This window comes from Aureococcus anophagefferens, assembly GCF_000186865.1.
Source record: "Aureococcus anophagefferens unplaced genomic scaffold AURANscaffold_6, whole genome shotgun sequence".
In the NCBI taxonomy this organism is placed as follows: domain Eukaryota; class Pelagophyceae; order Pelagomonadales; family Pelagomonadaceae; genus Aureococcus; species Aureococcus anophagefferens.
In genome coordinates, this window is record NW_008705566.1 from 1,904,362 (window position 1) to 1,921,527 (window position 17,166).

General features: G+C 72.2%; 1 protein-coding gene across 1 annotated transcript; it reads left to right on the forward strand.

Annotated features, from left to right (window-relative positions):
- Positions 1-89: 89 nt before the first annotated feature.
- Positions 90-16,708, forward strand: AURANDRAFT_71358 (hypothetical protein; the record flags this gene model as incomplete). Its single annotated transcript, XM_009037362.1, has 6 exons — positions 90-1,031; positions 1,465-2,620; positions 2,820-3,255; positions 5,057-5,087; positions 5,543-6,715; positions 7,103-16,708. 6 exons carry the CDS (start codon positions 90-92, stop codon positions 16,706-16,708), a joined length of 13,344 nt encoding a protein of 4,447 aa, XP_009035610.1.
- Between the last annotated feature and the right edge of the window lie 458 nt (positions 16,709-17,166).

Below are 17,166 nucleotides of genomic sequence, written 5' to 3' on the forward strand. Positions count from 1 at the left end.
GTCGTCGTCGTCTCGTCTCGTCTCGCTGCTGTCGTGCTCGCCGTCGTCGTCTCGTCTCGCTGCTGTCGTCGTCGTCTCGTCGCTGCGTCATGGCGGCGCTCGTCGACCAGGTCAAAGGCAAGCGCCAGCAGCTCGCGCCGTCGGCCGAGTCGCTGGACCTGCGCGCCATGGCCGCGGCCCAGTACGCGAACACGGACCACGACACGGACTACGGCCGCCTCGTCCAGGGGCAGGTGGACCACACGCGCTTCCCCGGGCGCCGCGTCCGCGCGACGGCGGCGGAACTAGAAACCGTGGCGGCCGACTTCCGCGAGAACTTTGGCGGCGTCGCCGAGACGACCCGCTTCCTGCTGGGCACGTGCCCCGCGTGCCAGCGGGAGGTCACGCACGGCGACTTCGGCGTCGACCACATTTTTTACTATTTAGAGGGCGACGAGGACAAGAAGCCGGTCAAGGCGCGCTCGATCCCGCGCATCTGGCGCGGGCCCTGCGCCGAGAAGCGCGCGAAGCAGATGAGGAAGCCGCGGGTGAAGAGCCGGACGGAGAAGGCGCTCGCCGACGAGTGGACGTCCTTCGTCAACGACGTGAACCGCGAGCAGGGCCACGCCGTCGTCGAGGAGGAGGCGGCGGCGACGCCCGCGAACGCGGCGACGGCGTCGCTCTGGGCCTGGCTCGCGGAGGCGCTCGTCGGCGCCGCGGGCGCCGAGGGCAAGGTGTCCTTCGAGGTCACGCGCGTCGACCCGCTCCCGGGCAGCGACGTCGACGCGCGCCGCGGCGCCTTCGCCGTGCGGCTCCGCGTGAGCTACCGCGCGACGACGGCGCTCGTCACCGGCGAGCCCGTCGACGCCGCGGGGAGCTCCGTCGTGTCGCTCTCGCTCGAGCCCGGCGCCGCCGCCGTCGCCATGGCCACGGAGCCCGGCGGCGCCGCCGCGCTCGCGTCGGCGCCGCCGGCCGACGGCGACGTCCTCGACCGGTGCCTCCGCAAGGTCGACCTCGCGGCCAAGGTCTGGGCGAAGAAGGGCGCCGCGGGCGTGATCTTCGCGCGCCTGGGGGGCATGCGAGAGGCGGCGCTCCGCTTCGCGGCCGCCGAGTGAACAGGGGCCGGGGGGGTCGTTAACATATACCGCCGCCGTTTGAGCTGCTGAATTCCAAAATCAACACCACGATTGTACCGTAGAAGCTACAGCTTCTCGTGACTCGCGTGCTTCCGCGTCGCCGGGCGCGCGCGGGACTTCGCGCGGGACTCATGGCCCGGCCGACCTTTGCCCCGGCGAGATTTCCCTTGCCGGGCCGTGCATTTTTGATGATCGACGCCGCAGACGCGACGGGACGGCCTTGGCCGGCAGCATATTCGGTGCCCCCCGCCGCGGCGCGGGGCGAGGTGCATAGCGTCCGGCGCGTCCGTCCGTGTCGGAAAGCCCGCCAAAAATGCCGCGCAACAAGCAGCAGATGCCCATGTGCCAGTACGGCGCGTCGTGCACGCGCAAGGGCTGCGTCTACCGCCACCCGCCCAAGCCCGCGAAGAAGGCGGTGAAGAACGTGGAGATCTGCGTCCACTTCATCGGCGGGGCCTGCAGCTTCGGCGACAAGTGCGCGAACCGCCACCCGGGCAAGGCCGAGGCCGCGCGGTTCCGGGAGACGTGCGCGTCGATCGCGTGCCGCTTCGGCGCCGGCTGCGCGAACGCCGCGTGCCTCTACAACCACGACGGCCGGGGCCGCGTGCCCGCGGCGCGCCCGGCGCCCGCGCCCGCGCCGCCGGCGGCGCCGCCGCCGGCGCCCGCGGGCGACGGCTGGTGGCAGGCGCCGGGCGCGCTCGGCGAGGGCGGCGACGAGTGCTGCGACCCCATCTCGCTCGAGCCCCTCGCGGAGCTGGGCTACCCGCCCTTCGGCCTCTGGGAGAGCGGCCGCTGGCACTGGTTCGACGGCGCCGTGCTCGCCACGTACCTCGTGTCCACGGCGACGTTCGCGAACCCGCTCACGCGGACGGCGCTCGCGCGCGAGGACTGCCGCGCGCTCGACGACTACCTCAACGACCACGGCCTGCGCGCGAGCGAGAACATGGGGAGCGTGCTCGTGACCCACGCCTTCGACCTCCTCGAGCTCACGGCCCGCGGCGGCGGCGCCGAGGAGCGCGCGATGGTCTCGCGGTCGCAGCGCGAGGCGACGACGGTGCTCCGCAGCCTCTTCGGCTTCGCGCGCTACGAGCCGCCGCCGGAGCCGCCGCGCTTCCCCGACGCGCCGCCGCCCCGGGCGCCGGCGCCCTACGAGGACTCCTTCGCGCCGCGGCCCGGCGGCCTCGGCCTCGGCGGCGGCGCGTCGCTCGGCGACGCGCTCGCGGCCGCCGAGGGGCCGCGCGTGCCCTACGGCGCCGCGGCCTCGGCGCCCCTCGACGACGTCGCGGAGAGCGACCTCGACGCCGGCGCCTTCCCCGCGCTCAGCGCGCTCGCGGCGCTCGGCCTCGGCGACGCGCCGCCGCCGCCGCCGCTCGGCGCGCCGTCGTTCGCCGCGCAGGCGGCCAAGCCCGCCGCGCCCGGCGCGTTCGAGGTCCCGGCCTACGTCGAGGCGCCCCAGAGCGCCGGCGGCGGCCGCCGGGCCGTCCGCGTGCCCCGCGAGATCCAGTGTGGAATTCAACCACTGGTTTGGGTGGTCCTGACCAAACTTGAGAATTCTCTAGCTCGGTCAAATCGAAGTCGATTCGGCTGATTTTTGGACGAATCGATTGCTCTCGTCAAGTTCTCGAAGCACAGCCGAAGAGATTGCGTCGAAACCGTCGCATACGCTCACATCGAAGTCGGGTTGAAGATTTGAATTCCACACAGGCGAGATCTGGGTGCCCCTGCGGAACGCGCGCGTCTTCGAGGTCCGCGACCCCATCGAGCGCTACCGCCTCGTCGCCGCGGCGCACGACCGCGGCGACGTCGTCGACCTCCACTTCCAGTCCAACCGCACGGCGCCCGTCGTCCTCGACGCCGTCCTCGACGCCGCGCTCGCGGGCCACCCCGCGGGCGTCTGGGTCGTCACGGGCTCGGGCCACCACGCGCCCCAGCGCAGCCACCAGAAGCTCCACGCCACGCTCTTCCATTTTACGCAGGACTGGCTCGCGACGCGCCGCTACGCCTTCGCCGTCGCCAAGGACCACAACGGCTTCGCCGGCGCGTTCCTCGTCACGGGGCTCCCGCCCGACCGGCGCGCGGCGCGCTTCGTCCGCGGCGCCGCGGGCGCGACCTGGGGCCCGCCGCCGGCCGCGGGCGGCTGGTGAGGCGACGACCCGGGGCCGGCGACGACGCGGGCGCGCGCGCGTCGCGGTAACGGAGGCCCTGGTCGGTTCGGGCGACGACGGCCGGTGGGGGGGGGGGCGTCGGGCGACGACGGCCGGCGGTGCCGCGCCCGGCGCCGCGACGGCCGGGGGCCCGCGGTGACTCGCGCTCGTTTACGCACAGACGGCTCTGCGTGGCGCTCCGACCGCCAAGCTCGACGCGCGGGAGGTAGGGGCCCCGGCGACGCGCGCGCGCGCGCGCGCGCGGACCGCGCCCGGTCGGCGGCGGGAGGAGGCGCGGCCGGCGACGCCCCCGGCGTCGAGGTCGCCCGAACTCCGGACTTGGCGTCCTCAGCGCCGGACCTTGTCGGCGACGCCCTTGACGAACGCGACGGCCGAAATGAGGAACCACGCGTACCTGCGGACAAACGGTCGACGTCTCGACGCGGCCGGAGCTCCGGCGCGGCATCCCGCGCGACGTAGGCGCCCGCGACGTCGCCACCGCTCGCGTCCGCGGCGCGCGCCGGCGCGGCGGCGGCGAGCGCGGGCGCCGCGGCGGCGAGCGCGGCGGCGAAGGCGTCGATGCGTCGCGGTGCCGCGAGGCGTGCCGGTGCGTGCAACTGCGGGACGCGTCGCAGCGGCGCCTGCCACGCTTGCGTCGCAGCGCAACACAACGCGAGCAAGTGCAGTAGTGTTTTTTGCATCATTTACTGGCGTTGTCGGCGATCGATGCGTTTGTTGACGTTGCAATGCGTCTGATGGCAGCGCACTGCGTGCAGGTCGTTGATGACAGCGCACTGCGTGCAGGATGTCGATGGTTGCGGCGCTGCGTCACGTTGTTGATTGCGCGCTGGACGCCGCTCTCAGGTCTTCGACCTCTCCGAGTCTGGCCGGGGGTAATTCTGCGCTGCTGGCAGGGCGCCACGGTCCCGTGGACGCATCCGAGGCGTCGCGAGTCGTGCCGATGGAGCGGGGGAGCCCGCCAGGCACCCTCCCGCGTTCGCAACGCGCTCGCGGCGACGGGTCCTGGCAGCTAGCCAGACTGCTTCTGCGGACGCTGAACTTAAGGCCCGCCGCCGCGCGCCGTCGCGCTCTCAGGTCGCGGCCTTTTCGCCGCTTTCCATCCGGTTCAGAGCAGCGTGCCGTTGGTTCGGGTATTCGCACAGGGGCGTTTTGCTGCGCCTTCATGCGTGCGGGCGAACGGCAAGCGTCGCGCACGTGCAAACTTTGCCCCGGCTACACGAGGCGACCACGGACAAAAGATTCGAACCTCACGCCGAGGTGGGTGGGTGGGGCCCGGGGCCCGGATTTGGAAATCGCAGGGTGTACTGAGTGCTTACTGGTAGGTCCCGCGCGCGCGCGCGCCGCGCGCGCGCGCGCGCGCGCGCCGCGCAGCGCGCCGCGCGGCGGCTCCGCTAGTCGTCGCCCTGGTAGATGTCGGGCGCTTTCGTCTTGCGCTTCGAGGCCCGGCTCGGCTCCGCCGCGGGGCGCTTCGGCGTCGGCGCCTTCTTCTTCTTTTTCTTCGGCGGCTGCGCGCTCGCGTCCGCGGCCGGCGCGGGCCGTTCGACGTTCGGCGGCGCGGGCGCGCGCGCGTTGTGGCGATTCGGCGAGCGGCAACTTGAAGGTAACTAACGAAAAGGAGGTCCCTGATTGGCCAGGAGGTGGGTGGGTGGGTGCCGGGCCCGCGAGCGAGGAACCCGGCGTAGGGTACCGCGGCTTTTATCCCGGGCGCCTCTTGCCGGCTATTCGATCTCATCTCTCACCCAAATTTGACCCGCGGATCGTGCCAAATCGCGGTAGGTTGAGGATCAGAGAGCACGCGCGCCACCGTGTCCGCGCAAAACCCCTTCCGACGGTCTTTACTCGCTCGCCGCGCCCCCTGGGCGGCCCACCCCGCCCATCGCCCGCGAAGACACCGGCGAAAAAGACCGAGAAGCCGAAGAGCGATCGATTCGTCCGTTCGACGGCAAAAATCCGCCCGCTTACCGGGGGCCGACCCCCGAGACGCCCCGTCACCCCCCCCTCCGGCCCCGACCCGACCCCCGAGGGCCTCTCCCGCCGGATGCCCCCCCGCCCCCGCGCGCGCGCGCGAACGCCGGCGGCCTCGACGGCGTCCGGTACCGCTCGAAAGCCGTTCGCCGCGCCCCCGCCGCCCTCCCCCCCCCGCCGACCCCCCTCGCCCCCCGCCCCGGCCCCGGGGCGCCCCCGACGCCCCCGCCGACACGACATTCGACGGGCCTCGGCGCCGCTTTCCGCGCTCGCCCCGCTCGAAGACCGAACTCGTAGGTTCGCGGATTCCGGTCCAGGGGCCACAGCGACATGAGCACGCGCCTCGTGCTCCTCGCCCTCGCGGCGTCGAGCGCCGCGGCGTTCAAGAACATCAAGAAGCGCGCGGAGGTCACCGTCGGCGCGCCCAAGGTCGGCCGGCCGCCGGCGGCGCGGCCGGGCGACCCCCCGGCGGCCAAGCGGCGCGGCGCGCCCCGGCGCGGCGCGGGCGCCCCCGCCGGGGGCGCGCCCCGGCGCCCGTCCAAGGCCGCGCTCGCGGCGCGCGCGCCCGGCGCGGCGCGCGGCGCGGCGGCCGCGGGCCGCGAGGCCGGCGCGCGCGGCGCGCGGCGCCTCCAGAACTGGTGCTACGGCGAGGACGGCACCCAGCACGAGTGCGACGACGACGAGCACATGTACTACTACGGCGAGTACAAGTACTCCGACTTCTACTACGGCGAGACGTACTACTCGGGCGGCGGCGTCGCCGACGACGACCACTACTACGGCGCGCACGACCACTGCCTGGACCTCGCGCAGACCTGGCGCTGCCACGCCAAGCAGTTCCGGTACGAGGCCGACAGCGACTGCGAGATCTGCTCCGGCCCGGGCATGGTCTGCGAGCCCGGCACCAAGGGCGGCAAGCTCTGCGAGGACACGCTCGGCTTCTGCGGCGAGCACGACGCCTTCGAGGACTACGTCCACGGCGGCTACGGCTCGCTCACGATGCAGGACAAGGCGGACATGGAGGCCGAGGAGGCCGAGCACGGCGTGTCGCACCCCTGCATCTCCGAGGCCTGCCTCGGCGACCCGAAAGGGTCCGCGTGCGCCGCGGACATGACGGGCTACTGCGGCAACAACGAGACCAAATGCTCCGCCACGGGCTGCACGAGCTTCTACCACAACGTCGAGTGGCACCGCGAGGACGCGTTGGGCGCCGTCTCGGGCGCGCCCGGCCCCTTCGTCTCGGGCGCCGCCAAGGACGACGTGCTCGACGAGCGCTACGCCGAGACGGGCTGCCCCTTCGCGGACGAGGCCGCCACGTGCCAGCGCGCCGAGTGCGTCGCCTACAAGAGCCAGATCACGCAGTACGCGCGCGAGGACGCGTGGGACATGTTCCGCCGCCACCCGCGGGCCAAGAAGCGCTTCGTCGACAAGCTCGTCGACGTCTGCAACGGCAACCTGCCGCCGCCGCCGGTGTCCCCCGCCCCCTCGGGCGCCCCGGCGGTGTCCCCCGCCCCGTCGCCCGCCCCGGGCCACGCGTTCGAGGGCGACGCGGCGCTGGAGGCGGCGGCCTTTCTCTTGAAGACCGATTACGACCTCGCCATCGAGCTCTACGGCCCCGTCGGCACGTGGAACGTGTCCGGCATCACGGACATGAGCGGCCTCTTCCGAGACGTGGACGGCTTCAACGAGGACATCGGCGACTGGGACGTGTCGTCCGTGACGACGATGGCGGGCATGCTCGCGTCCAATGCGGCCAAGAACGACGGACGCACGGACGAGTGTGACGGGTTCAACCAGTTCATCGGCTTCTGGAACGTGTCGTCCGTGACCGATATGCGGGACATGTTCCGAGGCCAGGAGTGCGTCGACCGGCACGTGGGGCTCGACTACTGGGGCCAGTGCCACATCAGATCAACCACGTGCGTCCCGATCGGCGTGCTCGTCGAGGGCGTGCTCGTCGGCACGTCGCCCACCGGCTGGTTGGGGTGCCCGGCCTGGCTCGACGAGAAGTCGGACGAACTGCGCGGCGTCGGCGACGCCGGCGGCCCCTGCGGTGACGGTGGCGCCGGGTACCCGACCGCGCCCACGACCCAACCGACGGCCCCGCCCACGGGCACCGATCAGTGCTTCATGGAGCTGCTCCCGGACGCGGACGCGTGCTCGGCCTCGTCGCAGGAGGACGGCGCCCACTGCGGGAGAACGCTCGACGGTCAGAACGACACGGGCTGGTTGGCCGAAAATTCGACCAACCAGTCGATCGCCTACGACCTCAAGGCGACGCACACCGTGACGGGCGTGTGCCTGGTCTGGGACTGGAGCGGGGACAACATGTTCGGGGCTACGAGCGTGCGCGTCGACACGTCGGACGACGGCTCGACTTGGACGACGAGCCCGAGCTGGACCTACGACGAGACCGACGGCATGCTCGCCGGCAACGGCGACCCGAGCTTGCTCCCGGACGTCATGGACGCGTGCTTCGCCATAAGCCCCGTCGAGACGCAGCACATCCGCCTCTTCTTCGAGGAGGCCTTCGATGTCTATTTGGGCATCGCGGAAGTCCGGTTCGTGGAGCTGCGCGGGATTACGTCCCTCGAGGAGGCCAGCGACTGCCTTTCTCTTGCTTCCTACAGCTACACTTACTCGTACGGCTCCGAGGTCGGGACGCCCGCGAACCGCCGCGACCGGCGCCTCGGCGCGGGCGCGATCGACGAGGAGTCGGCCTTCGAGGCCTGGTGGGACCGCGCCCCGGGGCGGTTCCCCTTCGGCGGCCGCGGCCTCGCCGAGGACTACCCCGGCTTCGACGAGAAGAAGGGCACGTACTGCGGCTTCTCCTTCTGCGCGGCGGGCCACGCGTGCCACGCGTGCGCGGCGAACGCGGCGAACGCGACCGCGGTCCAGGCCTGCTGCGCCGCCTACGACGTCGCCGGCACGAAGGCCGGCAAGACCAAGGACGCGCGGCACCAGTGCGCCGAGGCCGTCGTCGACTACTGCGAGGGCCCGGGGCTCAACGACACGGCGTGCGCGCCGTCGTTCGGCGAGCACCACGCGCCCTGCGAGGCCTTCGCGGCGCGGCCGCTCTGCGAGCGGTCCGCGTGCTCGCTCTACCGGCGGGAGGTCCTCGAGGCCTACGGCGCGGCCAAGGCCTTCCGCGCGGGCGAGCACGAGTGGGTCCGCCGCGCGACGCCCGGCGCGTTCGGCGACGACGCCTACGCGCCGCCGCCCTGGGACGCCATCGCGTCGCCCTACGCCACGACGATCTGCGGCGCGGCCAACGCGAAGCTCCTCTACGAGTGCACGACGCTGACCATCGACGACTGCAACGCGAAGGACCACTGGGGCGACGAGGACTGCAAGACGAAGCTCTCGACGTGCGGCGACGGGCTCCTGACCTGGGGCGAGGAGTGCGAGGGCAAGGGCTTCGACGGCTGCCACGAGTGCGAGTACGACGTCCGGCTCACCTACTGCCACACGCCGGGAGAACCCTGCGAGGCCTGCTACCGCGCGCACGCGGTCGAGGTCATCGGCGGCAACTCGCGCGACTACTGCCCCATGTGCAAGGAGCGCATGGACCTGAGCCTGGGCTTCGGGCCGAGCGACGACCTGCCGTCGCCCTGCGAGGTCGACGCGTGCCTCAAGGTGACGGACCTCGACGGCGCGCGGGCCTGCGACGCCGCCGTCGCCGAGTACTGCGGCGCCGTCGGCGCCGTCGGCGGCCGCGACCCGGGCTGCGAGGCCTACGCGCCCCAGGCCTACGACTACGCGCTCCCCCAGGTCGCCAACGACTGCGCCTACCAGCTCGAGCGCCTCGACTTCGCCGTGTCCGACGACTGGGCCATCGTCGGCGCGGAGGTGCTCGTCGTCACGTGCGAGTTCATCGACAAGGCGGGCGTCCTCGAGGACCTGACGCCCTACATCCCCTACGTCTACCACCCGACCTTCCACATGAGCGACGAGAAGCTCGCGGAGCTCGGCGAGGACATGCCGGAGGTCCACGCGGCCCTCACGGCGTGGAACGGCACGCTCCCCGCGCGCTACGGCTACCGCGACCTCTTCCCGATGACCGAGGTCGCGCTCGACGAGGTCTACGAGTACGGCAACGTCGACATCTACGAGGAGGCGAGCTGGGACCGCGACTACGGCCGGACGCTCCACCGCGGCTGGGAGTCCGTCGCGCGGCTCGTCGTCAAGGACGGCCGCGTCGGCGGCGACGGCGACGGCGACGACGCGTTCGGCGGCTACTACTACTACGACGAGTACTCCAGCGACTGGGACGACGACTGGTACCAGGACGACCACTGCGACGACTGGTCGGGCCGGGCGCTCGTCACGCTCCCGCCCTGCGCGCGCGACCCCATGGCGCACGCGACGGACATGCTCGCGAGGCGCCTCAAGTGGGGCGCGGTCCACGACACGGGCGACCGGGACTCGCAGTGGTCGCCGTACGGGGGCCTGCCGACGGGCAACGTCGACTGCGAGCTCGTGCCCGGCACCTACGTCGGCGCGACCATCGCCTCCTGGATCTACGCGGACTGGGACGGCACGCTCCGCAAGGAGGTCGAGTGGATCTGGGGCGACGGCGGCGACGTCCGCGTCGACGAGGCGCTCGAGGGCGGCGGCCTCGCGCTCCGCTTCGGCGAGGACGCCATGTTCGCGAGCGGCTGCGCCGACACGGACTGCGCCTACGCCATCGAGTCCTGCGCGACCATCGAGCTCGCGCCGCGCGTCATGGAGCCGTCCGCGGCCGCGTTCCACGAGGTCGAGGCCGAGCTCGTCGGCGCGATCGACGCGCTCATGGACGTCCGCGACTGGGGCGACCTGAGCGTGGCCAACTTCCGCATCGCCCAGCTCGCGGCGTCGGCCGCCTACAAGGACGCCCTCGACCTCGTCGACGAGCTCCTCGTCGTCGGCGAGAAGACGACGTACCTCTCGGGCGTCGAGGACTACTGCCCGCACGACTACCACGTCTACAACGCGACGACCTACGTCTGGGACCGGAACCCGGCCTGGCAGGGCGACCCCTGCTGCAACTGGGAGCTCCGGCGGGCCCAGTGCTGCCGCCCCGCGGACGTGCCCAACGGCTTCGCGCGCGTCGTCGAGTCCGCGGACGTGCCCGCGCTCCGGACGCGGTGCACGAACGCGTCCGTCGCGGAGATGCTCGGCAAGCTGCCCCAGATCATGGAGAGCGTCAACGGCGCCGCGGCCTGCGCCGAGGCGCTCGCGTCCGGCGCCGCGTCGGAGACGAACAAGAACCAGTTCGACGAGTTCTGGCGCTTCCGCGACGAGTGCCGCGACGCGATCGAGAACGGCGAGGACTCGGACGTCGGCAACGCCTGCGAGACCGCGGACGACTGCTACTGCTCCTACAGCACCTGCGAGACCGAATCCTGGAGCGCCTCCAAGGTCTGCCAGACGACGACGGAGGACTTCGTCAAGTGCGAGGCCGAGTGCTACGGGTCGAAGATCGACGCCGTCGCGATGCGGTTCCTCAAGCAGGACTGGAACGTGTCCGCGACGGACGACGCGGGCTACGTCGACGCCTTCGTCGCCCGCATGACCGACGACCACTGCATCGGCGACCGCCAGTGGGAGGACGGCATCAACTCGCCGCCGGGCGTCCGCTGGGTCTGCGACCGCCAGTGCCAGATGGACAACGCGTGCGACTCGTGGACGCTCGTCGACGCCTACCGGGCGCAGCACCGGGAACACTGCGAGGCCAACGGCTTCTCCACGCCGGAGTGCTTCCGGCCCGCCTCCTGCGACGACTGGTCGACCTACGACTGGGAGACCTGCGAGCACTGGAGCGACTTCTACCGCAACGCGGACCTCTGCGCGTTCTACGGCGGCAACCTCGAGTGCACCTGGGAGAACGCCGACGGGGACTGCGGGCACCACGACTGCAAGTTCCCGCCGGCGAACACTCCCTCGGGCCTGCCCTGCGACGCCTACGACCAGTGCCGCGAGGCGCAGCGCGAGCCGTGCGAGACGTCCGCCGGCTGCGAGGCCGCCGGCGGGACGTGGTACAACGACCAATCCGACGAGGACTGGTGCTGGGGCGAGTGCGGCCAATGCTGCCCCGCCGGCGCCCACGTCAGCGTGGCACCCTGGGACCCGGACTACGAGCAGTGCACCTGGAAGGAGCCGGGCTTCCCCGACGCGCACGAGCTCGGGCACCCGACGTGCTGCGCCATCTACGGCGGAAGCTGGCGCCAGGAGGGGGACGAGCCCACCGAGGGCGCCTGCTGCTACGGCGAGTTCATGACGTGGTGCGACTGGGGCACGAACGACTGCCACACCTACTGCAACGAGCACGCGTCGTTCGAGTGCTGGGACGAGGACGCGTGCGACCAGGACGCGTGCGCGGACTGCCACGACGAGCAGGACTGCTGCGGCGACAAATTCGTCCCCATCGACGCGGCCAAGTGCGAGTCCTTCGAGGCGTGCAACAGCCTCGAGTACCGCGAGGTTTGGGGCGACCACCACGGCGAGGCCTGCGACGTCGACGAGGGCTGGTGCGGCATGTGCTACGGCACGTGGTGCTACGAGGAGAGCGAGCCGACGACGTGCTACTGGAGCGACGGCGACCTGACCGAGGCCGACTGCGCCGCGCTCGGCGGCGCCTGGGACGAGGACTCCCACTGGCTCTCCTGCGCGCGCGCCGTCGCGCTCACGGGCGACCCGGCCGCCGACGGCGCGGCGTGCTTCGCGCACGTGTCGGACTACGCCGGCGCGCCCCCGGCCGCGGACGCGTGCCCGAGCCCGACCCGCGACGACGACTACATCGTCGCGCCGGCCTACCCGTGGCACGGGACTTGGTGCTCGCGGGGCTGCTACTACACGGCGCCCGTCGAGAGCTGGGACATGTCCTACTGCGGCTACGTGGTACGGGGCCCCGACTGGGAGTTGGGCGGCGACGTGGATTTCGACGACGAGCTCTGCTCCTTCTCCGCCGCCGAGTCGGAGTGCTCCGGCGCCGTCACCGTGTACACGTGGCCGAACGGCAAGGGCGTCTACGAGCAGATGGCCGTCGCGCCCGCGTACGAGAGCGGCGGCGCGTTCAGGTACTGCACCTTCGCCAGGGCCTCCTGGACCGAGACGCGCATGGACTGCGAGGCGGGCGGCTGGTACGACGCGAACGCTCGCGGCGGCGAGGGCGCGTGCCGGGAGACCGACGAGCTGCTCGACGCGGGCGCGTGCGAGGCCGTCGGCGGCGCGCTCGTGCCGCACGACATCTACTACCGCCCGGGCCGCTTCGGGACCGAGGCCCAGTGCAACGAGGGCGAGTGCAGGGGCTTCTACGCCGAGGACGAGGCGGGCGAGCTGCGCCACCAGTGGGGCGGCTACACGCGCGAGCAGTGCGCGGCCGCGCCGGGCGAGGCCTGCGACCGGTCCTGCCAGCGGTGCATGTCGGAGAACGACGAGGCCCTCGACGACGGCCTCTGCTTCAACGCCGCGGGCGTCGTCCAGGTCGGCGAGTCCAAGGCGGACTGCTTCGCGAACGAGGCGTCCGGCTGGGAGTGGGCCGACTGCGCGTCGCAGGCCACGTACGACGACTGCTACCTCGCGAACGACGCGCGGCCCGAGCTCCAGTGCGCGATCCGGTGGGACACGTGCACCGACGAGGCCGCGTGCGACGCCGCGGGCACGTGCGACGACCAGTGGTGGAACCGCCGCGAGCTCTGCGGCGACGCCGGCTGGGCGCACGGCGACACGTGCTGGGCGCACTACGACAACGCGACGACCGTCACGGTCAACGGCACGACGACCACGACCTACGAGTGGATCTACGAGTCCTGCGACGACTGCAAGCGCCCCAGCGGCGTCTGCGTCGAGGACTTTGGGACCTACGGCTGCGAGCGCTACGCGTGGCACCAGTTCGGGTGCAAGGTCTTCGGCTCGAACTCTCCCGAGGACTGCGAGGCGCGCGGCAACGGCGCGACGTGGCGGACGCCGTCGGCGACGCGCGCCGAGTGCGAGGCGGCGACGCGCTGCGAGGAGGAGTGGTACGGCGCGAGCTCCAAGAGCCCGGAGGAGTGCGAGGCCTGCGGCGGCACGCAGGTCCGCGCCTGGCACTGGCACGGCGGCCAGTGGAGCGGCGCGTACGTGCGCGACCTCACGTGGTTCCCCCGCGTCGAGATGGCGCCGCTGAACGTCGTCACGCCGCGGACGTCGAGCCGCAAGATCGACGCGGAGCTCGGCCCGCCGCTCATGCGGGCCTTCGCCGCGTCGCAGCGGAGCCAGCTCTACCTCACGCACACGATGTGGTCCGCCGTCGTCATGGAGCTGCTCTGCGAGTGCGGCGACGCCGACCCCGCCGTCTGCGGCGCCCACTCCGGCGGCGGCGCCGTCGCGGGCAAGGGCACGGGCTTCTGCGGCCTCGAGGAGCCCCTCCAGGCCGGCTGCGCGTCCGCGATCTTCACCAAGGAGTGCGCCGACGACACGACCCTCGACCGGCGCCTCGCGGCGCCCGCGGCGCCCGCGGCGCGCGCGCTCGCCGCGGCGTCCGACAAGGCGGCGAAGTACCGCGGCGACTGCACGGAGTTCAAGAGCCGCAGGAAGTGCGCCCGGGCCTCCCCCTCGTGCTCCTGGAGCCACCTCAAGGGCAAGTGCAAGCGGAAGCGGGAGAAGTGCCGCGACATCAAGAAGCGCAAGATCTGCAAGAAGAAGAAGTACCACGGCCACTGCCACTGGAGCGGGAAGAAGGACAAGTGCCGCAAGCCCAAGTGCCGCGAGCTCAAGCACAAGGCGCACTGCAAGGCGCCCACCGGCGAGAACCTCGGCTGCGAGTGGCGCAGCGGCAGGAAGAAGTGCGTCGACGTGAAGAAGTGCGAGCGCGCGACGCGGAAGAAGGGCTGCCTCAAGGGCAAGAAGCTGAAGAAGCTCGGCTGCGCGTGGGACGACACAACGCAGACGTGCGCCGCCGGCGGCGCGGGCGAGTTCGGCGAGGGCGGCGGCTTCGACGAGGCGCCGGCCGACGACGCGGACAACGTCGACGTCGCCTTCTCGTCCATGGGCGCGGGCGAGGTGCCCGGCGCGCGGCGCATGCACGCGGACGGCTGCTGGGAGGCGACGACGCGCGTCGACGCGTACGTCGTCGAGAGCGCGGCGGGCGTCGTCGTCGGCCAGCTCGCGGGCGACGGCGTCGGCGTCGAGACGGTCGCGGGCTCCTTCGAGTCCGCCAAGCTCTGCCTGCCGACGCGCGCGGACCTCGTCGGCACCGGCGACCTCGCGTTCTCGCGCAAGGCCATCGTCCGCTACGACGCGGCCGCGGCGCCCGCGTTCGCCGTCGTCCTCGCGGAGGCCGACCTCACGACCGCGACCGCGGCCAAGTTCTGCGGCACGCTCGCCGGCGACGGCGTCTACTTCCCCGCCTACGTCGCCGACGACCTCGACCCGACCAACGACGCGGCGTGCGCCGCCGGCGGCCTCTCGTTCGGCTCCGTCTGCGTCTGCTACTGCGGCTTCAGCGGCGCCAAGTGCGACGTCGGCTGCGAGAACTCGTGCAGCATGCAGGGCACCTGCGGCGCCGACCCGGCCGCGCCGAACGCCTGCGCCTGCGCCGAGGGCTACTCGGGCGCCGACTGCGGCGTCGTCGACTGCCCCGGCGACGCCGCGGGCCACAAGTGCCACTGGCAGGGCGGCACGTGCCTCGCGACGGGCGCGTGCGAGTGCAACGACGGCTACAGCGGCGCCGCCTGCGACGTCCAGGCCGTGCGGCGGTCGACGAACGTCGACTTCCCCGAGCGCGCCTACGAGGACGACGGCGAGACGGACACGTCCATCTTCGGCGGCCTCTACGACATGTCGCCCGCGCCGACGCCCGCGCCCTCGCCGGCGCCGGGCGACCCGACGGCGCGGCCCACGACGCCCCGGCCCTCGGCGGAGCCGACGGCGAAGCCGACGCCCGCGCCGGGCGACCCGACGCGCCGGCCGACGCGCGAGCCGACGCCCAAGCCCACGTTCGGGCCCAAGCCCACGCCCGAGCCGACGCTCCGGCCCACGGCCTCGCAAGCGCCGACGGCCTACAAGCCCTGCGCCGACCACGGCATCCAGGTGACGTGCCTCGCCGCGCACATGTGCGAGTGGTCGCTCGCGACCGGCTGCTCGGACGTCCCCTGCGGCGAGATCGACTCCCGGAACCGCTGCAAGAGCGCGGGCTGCGCGTGGCACAAACCCGAGGGCGCCGGGGACTGCAAGGACAACACGAGCGAGAAAGCGTGCAACAAGGACGCGCTCGGCTGCAAGTGGAAGAACGACAAGTGCAAGCCCAAGGGCGACGACGCCGGCGTCTGCGTCCTGCCGCCGACGCCCCAGCCGACGCTCCGGCCGACGGAGCGCCCGACGCCCGCGCCGGGCAACCCGACGGCCAAGCCGACGACCAGGCCGACGGCCGGGACGTGCGAAGACATCACGAAGGCGAGCGTGTGCGAGAACAAGGCCGACTGCACGTGGAAGGCGGACAAGCAAAAGTGCAAGGGCGGCGACATCGGCGGCGACGCCGGCGGCGGGAGCTGCAAGGACAACACGAGCGAGAAAGCGTGCAACAGGGACGCGCTCGGCTGCCAGTGGAAGAAGGACAAGTGCAAGGAGTCCAAGGGCGACGACGCCGGCGGCGGCGGCGACGCCGGCGGCGACGCCGGCGGCGGGAGCTGCAAGGACAACACGAGCGAGAAAGCGTGCAACAGGGACGCGCTCGGCTGCCAGTGGAAGAAGGACAAGTGCAAGGAGTCCAAGGGCGACGACGCCGGCGACGACGGCGAAACCACCACCACCTCCTCCGGCGGCGACGATGGCGAACCCACCACCAAGTGCAAGAAGCTCGACAAGGCGGCCTGCAAGTCGAAGGAGAACAAGAAGCGCTGCAAGTACGACGAGAAGAAGGGCAAGTGCAAGGACGAGTCCTCCGGCGGCGACGCCGGCGAACCCACCACCAAGTGCAAGAAGCTCGACAAGGCGGCCTGCAAGTCGAAGGAGAACAAGAAGCGCTGCAAGTACGACGAGAAGAAGGGCAAGTGCAAGGACGAGTCCTCCGGCGGCGACGCCGGCGAACCCACCACCAAGTGCAAGAAGCTCGACGAGGCGGCCTGCAAATCGAAGGCGAACAAGAAGCGCTGCAAGTACGACGAGAAGAAGGGCAAGTGCGAGGACAAGAAGGACAAGCCCTCCGGCGGCGGGAGCTGCAAGGACAACACGAGCGCGAAAGCGTGCAACAGGGACGCGCTCGGCTGCCAGTGGAAAAAGGACAAGTGCAAGGAGTCGAAGAAAAAGGAGGACGCGTGCTCCACGCTCAAGAGCTCGATCCTGTGCGGCTCGCAGGAGACCTGCAAGTGGATCGGCGCCACGGCCACGACCGACTGCGCCGTCATCCCCGACAAGTCCAGCTGCAAGGCGCAGAAGAAGGCGGGCTGCAAGTGGTCCGGGGGCCAGTGCAATGCGCCGGCGTCCGAGTGCAAGAGCAAGAAGTAGGCGCGCCGCGGCGCCGCCGCGGGCCCATGCCCCGCGGCGAGCCGACGGAGGCGCCCGCCGCCGCGGGCCCATGCCCCGCGGCGAGCCGGAGGGGGCGCGTCGGACGGCGCCGCGGGCCCATGCCCCGCGGCGAGCCGCAGACGCGCCCCCTCCGGCTCGCCGCGGGGCATGGGCCCGCGGCGGCGGGCGCCTCCGTCGGCTCGCCGCGGGGCATGGGCCCGCGGCGGCGCCGCGGCGCGCCTACTTCTTGCTCTTGCACTCGGACGCCGGCGCATTGCACTGGCCCCCGGACCACTTGCAGCCCGCCTTCTTCTGCGCCTTGCAGCTGGACTTGTCGGGGATGACGGCGCAGTCGGTCGTGGCCGTGGCGCCGATCCACTTGCAGGTCTCCTGCGAGCCGCACAGGATCGAGCTCTTGAGCGTGGAGCACGCGTCCTCCTTTTTCTTCGACTCCTTGC